General features: G+C 34.8%; 1 protein-coding gene across 1 annotated transcript; it reads right to left on the reverse strand.

Moving 5' to 3' along the window:
• Positions 1-11,052: 11,052 nt before the first annotated feature.
• LOC137723866 (uncharacterized) lies at positions 11,053-12,147 on the reverse strand. Its single transcript, XM_068463007.1, has 2 exons — positions 11,939-12,147; positions 11,053-11,815 (listed from the first exon to the last, which is right to left on the reverse strand). The coding sequence occupies exon 2, from the start codon at positions 11,756-11,758 to the stop codon at positions 11,120-11,122; it is 639 nt and encodes a 212-aa protein (XP_068319108.1). The 5' UTR covers positions 11,759-11,815; positions 11,939-12,147; the 3' UTR covers positions 11,053-11,119.
• Positions 12,148-16,921: the final 4,774 nt, after the last annotated feature.

Genomic DNA, 16,921 nt, shown 5'->3' on the forward strand with positions numbered 1-16,921 from the left:
TCGTGCTACGGTGGTGGAGCGGGCCTGGGAAGTGATCCGCCCCGAGCCGGGATGTGACAATTTGGTATCAGAGCCTAACCCTGGTCGTGATGTGCCGACGAGGACGTCGGGCCCCTAAGGGGGGTGGATTGTGACATCCCACATCACCAAGGGGAGTGATCCTTATATGTATATTCCCATCCCTACCTAGCACGAGGCCTTTTGGGAGCTCACTAGCTTCGGGTTCTGTAGGAACTCCGAAGTTAAGCGAGAAGAGGGCTAGAGCAATCCCATGATGGGTGACCCACTGGGAAGTTGCTCGTGAGTTCCCAAAAACAAAACCGTGAGGGAATGGTAAGCCCAAAGCGGACAATATCGTGCTACGGTGGTGGAGCGGGCCTGGGAAGTGATCCGCCCCGAGCCGGGATGTGACAATTTGGTATCAGAGCCTAACCCTGGTCGTGATGTGCCGACGAGGACGTCGGGCCCCTAAGGGGGGTGGATTGTGACATCCCACATCACCAAGGGGAGTGATCCTTATATGTATATTCCCATCCCTACCTAGCACGAGGCCTTTTGGGAGCTCACTGGCTTCGGGTTCTGTAGGAACTCCGAAGTTAAGCGAGAAGAGGGCTAGAGCAATCCCATGATGGGTGACCCATTGGGAAGTTGCTCGTGAGTTCCCAAAAACAAAACCGTGAGAGAATGGTAAGCCCAAAGCGGACAATATCGTGCTACGGTGGTGGAGCGGGCCCGGGAAGTGATCCGTCCTGAACCGGGATGTGATATGCATGGTAGTATTAAAATGTAAATCAAAATATGTATGGTAGAGAATTAACAATCGAAAAAAATATTTTATGATGTTTAGGATTATGAGCATTTGTATTTAGACACAATGTATTTAGATTCAACGTAAAGGAAAATAATACACACTAATTAAAGAAAAAGTATATATAAGTAAAAAAAAAATATATATCTAATTATAAAAGGAAATAATATCAATCACTACTAGGCTCGTTTGAAATTGTTTTTAAAATGACTGAAAATATTTTTGTTGAAGTTGATTGTTTCCAAACAAGTTTATTTATTATTGTATCTAAAAATTATAAAAGGCCATGAAAAATTAGAAAATAAAATTAGAAAATGAAATAAGATAAATTTAAAAAGAACAGGACTTGTGTGGGAGTATGCAACCACGTCCTGATGGACCCCTACCAACTTGTCCTGAGGCTGTAGCCAATGGCCACAATCTATGCGCTGTTGAATCATCTTTCTTTTTTATCGTCTTTTTTACATGCTTATTTTTGTTATGGGGTTTCTGTATGTTACAGTTTCTGTTTATAAACTAGCTATTCTTCCAGACATGACCGAACCCAAAGTTATGGCTACTTTTTCCCCATGCAAGCATACACTCGCCCTGGCTATCTGTCAACATTACTGTAGTTTAATTTTATCGGAGCAGTACTTCCTTTTTCAACTTTCAAAGAGATCACGAACCCCTCACTTGAATGATTAAAGAAGCTAGAATCACCCAACCATAAAGCCAGGAAATAGGAAAAGTGTCTCATGGGTGCACGAATTAATCATGCATGTCCCAAATTTCTTTGCTAATAAGTTGAGAGAGAGAGAGATCACGCGCACATATGTTATTTTTTAATTACTGTTCGTCTGTCACGTCATTACGCAATGCTGTCTTTTTATTTATATATGTTACAACATATACATGTATTTATTAATTAGTTTGTATTAGCTTTAGATCCAAGAAATATCGACTATATCTTTACTTATATTGGAATATGCGAATTAATAATATTGTCATTTGCCTTGTTTTCTTTTTCTTAATATTGGCAATTATAGCTTAAGCAGTAAAGACAAAACTAAGGCATGCCACAAAAGGCATTTCTCATCATTCATAAAAAAAAGAGAAGTCGAAAAGCAAAAAACGTTGTGCGCAAATTAGTGAAAATCATTACCAAACAACATCTAGCTTTCGATCGATAACCTGCTAGTTAAACAATAGATTACAGGATTTAGAACTAGTACTTAGCAAATTAATTAATATCATTTGTTAAATGCATTGCTTGACAAGATTGCTTTCATGCAATGAGAAGGAACAGTAACATCGTGTATCTTCAAACAAAGAACACGTAACCAGAGGAGGTTTATAACTTTAATTAATCAATGAAAGATTCAACTCTCGTGTTAATTATTTATTATTTTTCTTATAATTTGAACTTCTTGAGCGTGGCTTCATATATGTCGGAGAGAGTGGGCTACTTAATTAGTAATTACTGGTGGTTGAAATTGGATGTGGTAGTTAATTTTCCTTTTCAAAAGATAAAACAAGTAGAATTTTTTTCTTGCATTCAGAAACACAAATATGTAACGTTCAACGTATACCATGCGTAATTGTTTTCTATTAATATACAATGTTTATGTTATCCACGAAATTTTTGATTGTCGAAATATCAGAAAAATTAATCATTGATATAAAAGGGGGTGAAATGCAAACTTCACCCTATATCGGCAAGATCTAAGAAAATCAACAAATATCAATGATATATATTTATCAATTTGCAAAAAGAAATATGCCAAAACCCATTGCAGATTTTAAACTTTTAGACTTTTTTGAGAAATTTTTCTCTAATTTCGACTAAATCTGAATGAGTTGAAACACCCACGCCATTGCAAATTCCATCATTTCCGTCATAGGCAACCGATATCAATATTTATATGATATATTCCTTGATATTTTTGTAAATTTGTATATCGATATTTTCATAAATTTGCATATCAATATTTTCACCTATATCGATATTTTAAATATTGAATATATTCTAGATACAATACACATCATCAATCATGTTATTTACCTTATTATAACACATTAAATAACACACCACATAACTTGTGCTTCAGATAACCCGGTAACCATCAAATTTTCTCCTAAAACCAAGAGGCTTTAAGATTCAACCAAAGACTAGAGAGAAAAGCCATGGGCTAAGAAACATTGAAACTGATTTTGTTGACGAAGCCATGGTCCTCTTTCTCCTCCATGAAGGCTCCCATATGACGTTATTTCACTCTAACTTATAATGTTCGTTTAGGAGTGTTTTTGAAATGGTTGAAAGTGTTTTGATGAAAATATTTTTGGAACCAATTTTTAGTAAAAATATAAGTGAAACGTGAGACTTGAAACCCAAAAATATTTTATCTAAAAGCGCTTTCAGTCATTTTAAAACACTTCCAAACGAGCCTTAAATTTATAAAATGTGAATTTATTTTTATTAATATACTTGGGATATGATACGCATCAACGATGTCCTATACTCTTATTATAACAAATTAAATATATCTTACATATTCACTACATAATTTGTGTTTCAAGTAACCCAGTACTCTTAAAAAGATTTCTCCTAAAATCAAGGGGCTTTTAAGATTCAACCAGAGACTAGAGGAAAACTATGGGCTATGAAATAATTTAAGTTGACGAAGTTTGGACCCTCTTTCTCCTCCAACGATGGCTCCATATCAACTTTCAACATTCTGACTAATGAAAACCATTCAGAGAAATATCAGTTTTCAACTTTCGGTCTCTTAGTCACATGCATGATGTCGCTTAGTAAATGTGTCACTGCCACAACCTATTTATTCTTTGTTGGAATTAACCTAACATAACGACTTGTAAACCTGTCGCTTAGTTAATAGCAGTGTCGTAATCACTTGGTTTAGTTTTACGTGCAAATTCAGTGGCATATTCAGAAAATATTGTTGGGGTAAATAAGAATAGTTCGGGCAATCAGAATTTTTGTTTTTTTGGACGGAGTAACATGTAAATTGACATTTCATCAAGTCTTAGTAAGTCTAAGATCATTTGCTAAGTCATATTACATGCCAGTTTTGACATATACCAACAACTTTTGAGTGAGCACGTCGACTGATGTCATTAACTTTTGAGTGAGAATGCCGATAGATGTCAACATATGCCAAATGAACCTATCGAAAGATGTCCATAACAACGCACAAAGGCGTGAAGCTAGCAGCTATCTTGTCTAGTGCCCATAGAGGCAATTTGTCAAGCAGTTGAAAAGCAACTTTCAAGAGCATCTCAGATTTTCAAAAGGAAACACCCAACTTTTCCATAAAAAATTTCTAAAATTAGGGGTAAGGGGCAGCTATAACCCACCATATCCCAAGTTGGATCCGCCTGCCAATTGTTTAACAAGATTGTGATCCTTGTTTTTAAGTAAATGCCCCTTGTTTTTTTCTTTTAGTCTGCTTCCCACCTTTGACAGAGCCCTACAAATACAACGGTTCGTGTGTATGCATGCAACCAATAAATAAATAAATTTTGGTTGTGCATTATATTTATGGGTATTGAGTAATTAAGTACTGATAAGCTTAATTATTGTTTTATTCCTTCTGAAAGTTTGCGAGTCTCACTCCCTTGTCATTTTGACCTAACTTTCACTTTAAATCATGTTTTCGGATTTCACTTTATCTCTAGCCACTTAAGCATCTTGAACGGAAAACTTAACAAACTTAAACGCAAAAGTAAAACAGGACATAAAAAATGATTTAAAAGTCATGTTAAATCAAATAACTTTTGAAGGGCAAATGTGAAACTCAGAACACTTTCACAGGATAACATATTAATTAAGCCTTAAGTATACGAGTCATCTTAGAAAATTGTTCTAAATCTGCACGACTGCATGCACCCCAAAATATAGAAAGTTTGGTCTTATTGATTTATCGCTTTAGTCGTTTAGTTCAAATATATGTTAATTGAACTTGATTACGCACAAACCACGTGACTAAAAAAGTGCAGAACTTATACATACATACATACATACATATATATATATATATATATATATATATTTTTTGATCGAGCCAAGGATTCATGCATTTTCATTAAGGGAGCAAAGCAAATCACATGCATATACAACTAGAACATGATCCATCTTCATATGTCTATCTATGTGACGCTCACTTTGTTAGTTTTTGGATCAAGTTCCATATTCCATGTATTTTTTCTTTGTTGGCTTTACCTATATATTGTCTTATAATCTTCAAATTAGTAATGCAATTTCTTGGCTGGTTCATTTTGATGAAGTCATCATCCATGCATACAAGCATTCACACTCCACTAAAAATAATAGACAACATTAGCAAATTCATAATTATATTTTTATGCTTGAGCTATTAATACATGAATAATATATCTACACCCTCGAGATGTCCCTGGCGTCTCTAATCAGTGCACAATGCTAGTGTTCTAAATTACTCACAAAATGTCGCATCATTAGTTTACAACGCCATTTTTTTCTTATGTTGCACTTCAATTAATCTCAACTTATCTTTCATCATGTGTCAATTTAGTTGTATTTAATGGTGCATTACAGGAAATCATTTAGAGGTAAGAAGCAAGTTATTAACAAAAATTCCTATACATCACACATATATATAATACGTACAAAAAGAAGCAAGAAAGGTTTTTTAGCCAAAATGGTTCATGAGATTGGCATAACGGAGATTTTCACGGAAGGGCCAAGATGACTGACGGCGGACAAACTCAGAAACCAGTTTTATCGATTTCAAATCTTAAGGGCCAAAGTAAGAAGTTAAGCCAATTTTAGAGACTATTTTAGTTAAACTGCCAACGAAAAATTAATACTAGATATATAAAGAGAGCTCGTAGGATCTGTCAATCTACAAGGTGAGAATTAGAATATAAGATATGAGCTAGAATGTCAAAGAATAAGCATTATGGTTTTGAAAATCTAAGCAGCTTATTAGAATAATTGGATCGGATCAATGAGATGAGATGGATTGAATTCCCTTCAGTTGGAGAATGATTTTCCTCTTGGCACTCAACTAGCTAGTTGCCTTATAATAAACAACAATTTACATTTATTTATGTACTATTTTAGTCAATTCAGTTGTTTAATTGTATTCGAATAATATGAATGAAATTTGTGAATAAGTAACGTTACTAACCCTAATGCATGTAAACTATTTTAATCAGCAAAAAGCATATTCATCATTCCACAAGAGGATAGAGAAAACCTACTTAATAAATTGCAGATGAATTTTCTCGTGTGCAGAATATTGAGTGCAACTAGTGTTATATCTCTTTATCTTTCTCGCAATCAGCGTTATAATTATCGATACTGATATCGATATATAAATTTATAGAGATATGGATGAATATATTGATATTAATATCGACGTAGGTTGTTTTCGACGAAAATGATAGAAAATTGCTGAAAAACGTGAAAATATAAAATGAAACTACAGTGAATGTCATATGGCAGTTTGTCAATATTTAACCAACATGTTCAAGATATCTCGATTTTAGCCAAAATTTAAGAGTTTCTCCAATAATATCAACTATACTGAAAAAATTTTGAACACTACTCACAACATCAATTAATAAAAAATAGGGTGAAGTGCTTCGATTTAATCCTTGAACTATCACTTCAATGAAAATTAGGTACCTGAATTATTTTTCTGGTAAAATAAGTCCCTAAATTCATTAAGAATTGCTAATTTCATTCATACTATTATATTCAAAGCTATTTTATCTAATTTTTCGTCAACTTAAGTTACTTGACACACTTTAGAGTGTAATACCATCATTTTCTCGCCTCTAAACCCTTAACATTTCATATAAATTGTGAATCTAACATCTAATTTACCCTCCAAAGTTAAGTTCATACACTGTTTCTTTACAAAAAAAAAAAAAAAAAAAAAATTAAAAATCTATCCTCCAATGTGTATCACATGCAAGTAACATTACTTAAATTAGCGGAAAATTGAATATAGTAGCTTCAGATCTAATATTAGGAATGTAAGATTTTTATATTTCAATAATTGATTTTTTGAAGAAAAAAAATAATTTAAAAAAATAATTTTTATTGAGGTGATAATTCAAGGCTTAAATTCCCAGTTCATTCTAAAAAAATATAAAAGTTATAGACACTAGTCATATGATAGACTTCTCAATCCCTACTTCCCTATCCAGCATTCTCGATTAACTCTATCGGTTGTCCATTACTCACATTTATGTTCTCATGCATGGCAACCTGTTATTCGGGATCCGATATATTACTATTTTTCTATGAACCTCACGTGTGAAAATCAAATGCCATCGGGTTGTTAGTTTAAAAGTTTGTTTAGATGTGCTTTTAAAATAACTGAAAAATATTTTTGATGAACATATTTTTAGATCTAATCTTTAGTAAAAATACAAGTAAATCCTGGAAAAGTACTTAAAATGATTTCTGGAAGAAGCACATAATTGATGCTTCTTACAGAAAGCACTTTCAGTGTTTTTGAAACTCAAAAACATTTTCTCTAAAAATACTTTTAGTTATTTTAAAATTACATCTAAACGGGTTTTAAGATTTCTGATGTGATGTAGTATATATCAGTTGATCACATATAATATATATATACAAAATTAAGTGGACCCTCGCTGAGGAGATTCTTTCTTCCTTGATCGTGCAAATATTTGACCGGTTGCTCTTTCGGTCATGTGATTGAGAATTTGGATAAGTCATAGATGGGGTAGATCCACCGTGCAATGTTATGGGCGACTAGATTAATATATATCAACAACAACAAAAATTTGATATCATCAAGATTGTGATCACTTTGCTTTGCCATGTGTAGAATGCATTAATCAAATATTTTACAAGTTCTTGTGACATGTGAGTGGTATAAATAAAGTTCAATTATCAACTACTACATCATGTAGTTTATAAAAGATAGTTTAAAAATTTGACATCACTAACATTATTCTAACTTGAAATATTTTCATGGATAAATGACATGATAATAAGAGACATATAGATGTTTGGCTCTATTATTATAATATGAAAATACCCTATGATTAATCATGTTGTCTAATATTATAATATGTAAACTAGTAACATCTTATGATAATGAAATCATCACACTAAAACAAAAGCAATAGAAAAAAGAGTGTTTCTAAAACTAAGTACTTAAAATATAGGGTATGATCATATAGGGTTATATGATCACGTAGACGTACAGGTGATATGTCACGTGATTATATATATATATATATATATATATACACACACGTGTAGGAGAAATGTAGGATTACAAACGAGAGATTTTGAATATGGACACGTATGTTATATGTCATTATACAAGTGCATGAATACTAGAAAAAAAAATATCTCTACACATGTATATTAAACTATATAATGTGTATATTAAACTATATAATGTACTGCACTGTATTCCGAACACATTAAAAAACTCTGGTTGCAAACAAAGTCATAGGGAAAGCGTGCGACTAGAAATGTAGGGTTGCATTTGGATTTTAACTTCTTCTAGTTACCAGTCCTCTCTCTCTCTCTCTCTCTCTCTCATGCCAAAAACTGAAAAAGAATAAACCCAGAGCATCTTGAATGAATCAACATCGAACAAAAGTAGAAAGTGATCGAAATGGAATTTTATATTGCATGCAGAATATCTTTGTCCCGCTGCTTAAAAAAAGCACCACATTATTAATTGGAACCAATTGAAGAGGAAGCTTTCCCTTTATTTTTTTTCTTTTCTTTTCTCAAAAGTGGAATTTTGATGCCATTGATTGAATAATGTATACTTCTCGAACTCGGAGCTTTCTCTTTGTCACGCTGCACTTCCATATAAAAAGGAAATGTAGATTGTGGACACTTTGCACGCAACATGATAGACGTTCATTCATTTCATCAATGAAAAGACACGTAGATAAAAATTAACGCATGTCCTTATATTATTGACACGAGATAATTGTGTCCTGCACAATGTTCTAAAAAGCACTAGGCACTAAACACTAGGTGGGCAATGATTTAGCGCCTAGGAGTCTAAGCGAACCTAAATAGCGCTAGGGAGAGATTTTTAGAACAATAATTATACAAATCCTTCTCCATAATCCATATAACATATCTATGCTGTGCATGAATATGATGCCCATTTTTTATGTAAACTGTGTATGCGAATCTTTTGATACATGTATGCCATGCAGATTGATATATCATGGGTTCTTTACTTATATTCTTGCTGAAGTGGATTTGCTCATGCTTATACTTTTCTGCAATAGTGACCACTTTTTAAGCCACTGTATGATTAAGCTCTCCGACCTCTCTTGACTCACACACAAATGAAGCGCACAGAATAATGTAGTAAACAAGGAATGCACGAGCAAATTAATAACGACGACACACAAAAAAAGGCATCTACTTTGATAAAAAAAAAAAAAAAAAAAAAGAAAGATATGTTTTTCAATAAAAATATAAATAAAAAAGGGCATCTCTTTCGAATTGCTAGATTCAACTTGCTTGGTGCTAATCATAAGTCGTTTAGGCCAGTAAATTACTATTCGTAAATGAAAAGTTCCACCATTATTAACTTTCAGACATTTTGACATAAAACCACACATCTATTATATATGCGCGCTAGCATGTGATCGAGTTGGAAATAGTAAAGATGGTAGAGAAAACTAGTTGTTCAATGTTGGTTCGCTTCTCAGAATCTTGATATGGTATCAAAAGATAATCCCTCGATGATGTGTAGTAGTTTAATTTCGAGACAGTATCGTATTGAACTTATTAATAATGGCTTGTTGACAGTTTGAATTTAGAGATTTTTTGCAACGCACATCAGAAGCACATATTTCAGTTACACATAAAAACAATAGGTGTTAGATTGTTTCCTCTAACGCAATGTAACAATTATTGTTCTTATGTGTAACTTAAATATTTACCTTTTTATGCGTATTGGAGTTAATTTTAATTCATTGAATCCTCAACAGTGGTTTAGAATATGATCGAACCGAAGGACCTAGGCCCAACTTCATTTTGGGTTCAATCAATAACTTTATACGAAGGAGTACTCAACTTCATGTTGAGCAAGAAAACCATCATTTGCATTGTTTTGGTACGCATTCTTAATAGGAAAACAGCATTGGACTTTTTTGTATGGGTTTGTAAAAAATAAAACACATTGAGCCCACATATAGGTTGATAGTGGCTGTAGTTGGTCCAAACCCACCCCAAGTGTTCTTCAAGATTCCATAAAACCACACAAGAGAAACAAAAGCCAACGTTTCAAGCTTATTTTTTTAATAACACTCAGTATTACGATTTAATAGTATTTCTCTTCCGGCTTTGGTGAAAGGTCTTAGGTTCGATTCTCGCTAAAGACGAATTTGAATCACATTATTATGGTTAGCCCAATATAAGGCTTAGCTCACTCCTCTACCTCCCCTTCATGTAGATATCGTTTCCTAAAAATAAAAAAAAATGACAATTGCTTTTGTTTTAACAAAAGCTTCCTTGTACATGCATTATGGTGCGATTGTGTACACGCATTATGGTGCGATTGTGAAGATAATCAAACTCATTATATAACGACTATGCTAACATGGCATTCTGGTACGATTGTGACGATATTTTCAGATAATCATACATTATCACATGTACCGGTAATATTCTACTTTAACTAGTAGAAGTGTACTGATCAAAGTTCAAACTCGTTATACAACGACATGCTAACATTTACTGTTATTTAAGAAAATTGAACTCATAATAGTGCTTAATTATTTTGACAACGTAAGATACCTTCAACTCGAAGAACCAAGTGCATGGCATGCATAAGAAACATTACTGGAAAAAGGGAAAAAAAATTACCCATTAAAATATACCCCAAAAATAACAAAATTCAAGGCAGCTTCATTGTACTTTTCAAGTTGCAGAAATATGGAGGTAATGTAAACATAATTATTAGTTTTTCTTAATTATTAATTTATTAAATAATGAACTAAATTTAAAAATCAAATTAATTTAAATAATGTGACTATTCATATCAAATACTACTTAAAATAGTATGAAAATATGGTACAAAAATATAATATGAATAATATTACTCTATAAAGACTAGTTAAATTCAAGAAGTCCGTATTGCATGTGAACAAATTGAATTGAATTTTCTAGTGATGGAAAATTCCACCATCAAAGTTTCAACACTGTCACGAATCTCGAGGACTACTCCCTCAAACAATCACATCAAATATTTTCTGGTTTTTTTGTTTTTTTCTTAATCATCCAATCAAATCCGACGATCACTAGAATATATCGAGGACCTCGAGGATCGAACGGTTGCAGAGGGGACAGGATCCTCGATTCAACCACACCTCTCTCGAACACACCCTGCAAAATGTGTGCCCACACGGGATGAAAGCCGCGCCTTTTTTCCTTCCCATACACACGCAGCACACCGAATCGCTCCCTATCCCTCCCTCCGCTGTTTTTTCGCTCAACGCCGTCGCGCCACCGCCAAACGGGTCGCACCCGTCCCTCTCCGTCTCCTCAATCAGCCTCATCAGCGACACTCTCATCGGCGTTCCCGCGATTGCATTACCCGTGGGACCCACCGACCCCTCTCCCTCCGGATCCTGAGGAGCCCGCAACTGTCGCTCGGCTGCCAGCGCCGCAGCCAAATTCATACCCGATCCGTGCGAAACCGGAGCCACGCAACCCGGATCCCAAATATTAACTGGTCCAGCCTGGCCCACAGTTATAACCACTCGTTCTTGTGGCGGAAGATTTTGCGGTTCTTGATCTTCCTCATCCTCTCTGGCGCCAATCGCCGACGTCCGTCCGAATCCCCAGGTGGCCCCACAGCATCCGAACACGCTCAGTCTCAGCCGTTGCTTGAAGCTCCGCCTGCCCACAACCCCCCTCGCACCATCCGCGTCGTCCATTTGCTCTCTCAGAACCTCGAGGACCGTCCTTGCCGCCCTCTCCCTCCGCACCGATTCCTGCAATATCAGACTTAGTTGACTCATACTTCAAACAAACGATTCAAAACCCGCCACAAAAACCCAGAAGAAGAAAGACAAATATTCGGAGAAAGAATTGTTGCCGAGAGAAAAAAGACGTACAGATTGGGATTAAATGGAGGGGTCCAAGTCCGACTCTGTCCATGAACAACCCGTGAGCGTCTTCAACAAACAGAACAAAAGCACTTTTGAGAAAAGCAGGACTGCAAAATTGGATTCGGCGGGATTCTGAAAACTGGGTTATGTAAAATGCGAGCTGAGCGCCAGCTCTGTCGTTGAAAAAAAAGATTTTGGGGTTAGAAAAAAGCAAGATAAAGGGACAAAATAGAAGCAGAAGAAGAAGAATAAAAGAAAGAAAGCAAAAATGGTGGCTTATAGCAAGATGGAAACAAAAACAAAGTAAATTCATTTTCTATATTTACTTCTGGATTGAAACAAAAACAGCACAATGTCATAAACGTAGTGCACTTGGTAAAGTTCGATACCATTTGGAGCTACAAGTTAATCATTAACTTGTTAATGCTCAAATACGTATGCTTAGCAATTTAATCACAAAGGGGGAAATTAAGGTCAACCCCAACCCATAAATATTTCTATAAATAGAAATGCTAATTTGACTATTTTAAAAGTAAAACTCTCAATCGACTCTCTGCCATCTCAATTTATTCAATAATATTTTATACTATTGGCACAAAAATTAACATTAATTGTGAGGTGACGGTTAGTTCATAAAAAATCGCACTTTTAAAAAAAGTCATCTTAACATTTCTCTTGAATAAAATCTCTTATAAAATTGGAAGGTGACTTAGAGCATTCCCACCGTTGGGAATTACTCGGGGGACTGGCTCCAAAACAATGGCCCGAGGGCCGGTGGAAGGTGTCCAGCGTGACCCAGCCCGGTGGATGGGGGAAGCTCGAGCAAAGGGCCCGTGAGGGATTGCCAGCCCTTGAGCCCGAGGTGGGGGTGACGCAATGCTGACGCCAGGGTGGCGTTAGCGCCTTATTTTATTTTTTTTGTGTCAGGCGCGTGCACCCCACCCGCGCGTGGGGGCGCGTCCCGACACAAAAGTCAGAAAAAAAAAAACAAATGTCAGTTACCGTTGGGAAGCCACGTGGCTTCCCACGGTGCGTTAGATCCCAACGGTCACTTAATGTGAACCGTTAGATCTCAACGGTAAAAAAAAAAAAAAAATCAGATTTAATATCCACCGTTCAATCTGAGATCAACGGTGGATATTAAAATGCTTTATAAATTAAAAAATAAATGAAAAAATAGTTTTAAAAATCTGAAAAGTTACCGTTGTGACACGTGGCACAATCTGGCGCGTTGGAATTCAAAATTTTTTAAATCCAACGGCAGAGATTAAGTAATTGAATAAAAATTTAAAAAAAAATTGTAAAAAATTCAAAAAAATATCTGAAAAAAATTGTAAAAAAAATTGTTTTTACTTTTCTATAAATACCTTCTCATTATCATCTACCTTACACAACAATTTCATATTTTCTCAACTACTTTCAATCACATTCCTTTCTTTGTCTCAAAGTTTGAATCCATTTTTTTTCAACAAAATGACCACTGGTGTAGGTACGAATTGGTCGCTTATTGAAGATGTTGCGTTGTGTACTAGCTGGGTTGAAGATTGCTTCAGATTCGTTAAACAATTCTTCCTCTTCCTGATTGTATTCCCACATCATCCTTGAGGAAGAAGAAGACGACATTGAAAAAAAGAAACAGAAACTATGAATAATGATACAAATTTTTGTGAATAAGGAAGCATAAACTATGAATAATGATAGAGATCTTGAGAATTTTGGTGTGAGATTTGTGAGGATGGATGGTGGATTATATAGAGGATTCAGAAAGGATTAGGTTCTGCATAATGCCACGTGGCATGCCGTCATTCGTTACAAATCTGATGGAAATCTATCCTCAAAGATTGTAAACAGATTATGACACGTGGCATGCCGTCATTCGTTAAAAATCTGATGGAAATCTATCCTCACAGATTGTGAACCGATTATGACACGTGGCGCGACGTGATTGGTTAATAATCTTATCAGAAATCCATCACCAATAATTGTATTATTTTGTATTATTTAATAATACTTCGGATAATGACACGTGGCGCAACGAGAACGATTAAAAATCTTATCCGATATTACAATTAAAATTATTTTGTATTATTTTATAAAAAAATAAAAAAATAATATTTTATTGCCTATTGCCAGGGCTATTGAAGTGTAACGGTGGAGATGCAAATTCTATTGCCAGGGCTACTTACTGTTCATTAAGGGCAGTTACTGTTCATTAGGTGGATTGAATAGTGTATTGCCAGGGGGGAGGGCTCCAACGCTGGAGTTGATCTTAAGTGAAGCTGGTGGGAGTTCGGATTCTTTTTTTTGGGATCCTCGCTGGATTCTTTTTCTTGGGATTCTACGTGATCCAGACTGTCTATCGTATATCGTGCTGTCAGAAATCATTATAAAATATAAAATTAAATATAAATAATACCTAACACATGATGTACGATGGACTATCAAACTCACAGAATCCCTAAGATTTCCAAAAAAGAAGTTCCTGGGAGTTCAATCATTATTAGATATGCGAAACGATGTGCCTACTAAAAGTTTGTCCCTCTACAACTGAAGCTCGTTGCATTGATTGCGCTTCAAAAGACACGTTTGCAATTGAGAACAACTTTGCAAAGCACATCATTGCTGATTAATAAGTAAATAATAATGCTGATTAGCCCTATTGCTGGAGGAAAATCATAACAAAGGCTAATGTAATAGTGTGATTAATAATTTAATAACGTGATTTCGCAACGTAGAGGACTCACGCAACTCTGTATTGCTCGGACTCCGTTGGTTACATAGCATAAGTGGTCCCGCTCGACCATCGGTTATCATCTCTTAATTATAAGGATTATGGGCATTGATAGTGTTCTTAATTTTGTTAATCCTAGTGATTTAGTTTGTAATTCCAGTGGTCAATATTCGTTGACAACAATATATTTATAGTATTCTTGTTAGCATTAGTCATCAATGGTTGGTGAAATCCTCATTATTCAATACATAATTTTGTATTCATTTTCTACCAATTATATATTGGGTCTTTTGACATACGTGCAGTGCCCTTCATATTTTTCTATTTATATATGAATGAGAATTATTTCCGGATCTTCTTTGTGAGGATCCCAAAGATCCTTTAATCACGTTTATTCATCGTATATCATGCGGTCATAAATAATTGTAAATCTTTTATTTAAAATTAAAAATAAATAAGGGAATTGTTATTGACACTCCAAAAATCTCATTCTACACTCCAAACTTTCTGCATTTGGAAAGAAAAATACATTTGTGAGGAGTGTATAATGAGATTTTTTGAGTGCCAATAACACTTCCTATAAATAATATATGACGAAAACTGACCGCACAATATACGATAAAGATAAATGATTAGAGGACCACGTGATCCTCACAAAGAGCATCCAGGGAGGATCCTCATTCTTTATATATGATACATGCGCGACTAAGATTTTTTTTTTTTTTTTTTTTAATGATTCATGAATGATATTGGTACATACACGCATTGCATGCCCAACACAACGACCAAGTCAACTGATGTTGACACTAGATCATTATTTAAAATATTCACGAAATCGTATATATTTTTGTTAAATTAAATATCTGAAAAATAAAAAATTTTGATATGAAAAAAGGTGAAATGCAAAATTCACCAAATATAAGCGAGATATCTAGAAATCAACAATGTTTATCAATTCATTACGTAATTTTTTTTCGAAATCCATTGCAGATTTTGAATTGAATGTGTAACTTCTCTCATTTTGTGAGAGTCTCTCATCGTTGCGTGTAAGGGCCTTCAACTATTGCCAATTCATGCCCCTAGCCCTAGTTGTGGCTGGGGTTAGTGGCAACTTCATGGTTCTTCTCTGTTTTCTTCTTTATGTTTATCTTCCCCTTGTTTGCAATCTTACTCTTCCTATTATTGTAAACTAAACTAAAAACCAATCAAGCAATAAAAAAAACACAACGATTTCAGAGTTCCTTCAATATAGGAGTACATCTCTAACAACGAAAACTTTATTGATTACCAACAAATACAAGAGAACTCACAAACACAAAATGTTCTAAAGTATACAAACTTATGCCTCTCAAAACTCACTCAAAACTTTATCTCACATCCATCTATTTATACTAATAGATGTCATAGGTTTACACAAAGTCCCTAGAATATAGGAAACCCAATCCTATACTAAACCAAATCCTAAACCAACTAGGAAACACAAATCCAAATATTTTGCGTCCAAGATATCCTAATCTTTTTTAGTTTAGGCATATTGGTTTAATGCCAAATCAAACAATCTCCACATTGGCATGAAATCCAAATCGAGGCATTCAACAACTTCTGTCGCTCCACCATATTGCAAGATCAAACTTGCTTCAACTGCACCAAATCTAAGCAGTGCTCGAACTTAGCTGCATCAACCACTTTTGTCAACATATCAGCTAGATTATCTTATGTAGCAACCTTTTTTAGACGAATCTCAACTTCAGCTACCATTTCTCTCACAAAATGACATCGTACATCAATGTGCTTAGTCATAGCATGATGTACCTGATATCTAGCCAAATAAATGGCAGTTTAGTTGTCACAATATACATCCAACTGGTGTTGTTCTACATCTAAATCTCCTAACAACCCCAATCCACATTGCTTCTTTGATAGCTTCAGCGATCGCCATGTATTTTGTTTCTTTGGTTGATAGTGCCACCGTTGGTTGTAATATTAATCTCCAGCATATTGAACCTTTTGCCATGGTAAATACGTACCCAGTCGTCGATCTTCTCTTGTCGAAGTCTCCAGCAAAGTCTGAGTCTACATATCCAATTGAGAACTCACATCTTTCAAAACAAATACCTTTGTCCCTTGTTCCATGTAAATACCTTAGTATCTACTTAGCAGCATTCTAATGCTCTCTTCCAGGATTATGCATGAATCATCCAAATTACCATGAAGGAATGCAATCTTTACGTCTAGTTGTACCTATTCAAGGTTGAATT

The sequence above is a fragment of the Pyrus communis genome, chromosome 2, assembly GCF_963583255.1.
Source record: "Pyrus communis chromosome 2, drPyrComm1.1, whole genome shotgun sequence".
NCBI lineage: Eukaryota > Viridiplantae > Streptophyta > Magnoliopsida > Rosales > Rosaceae > Pyrus > Pyrus communis.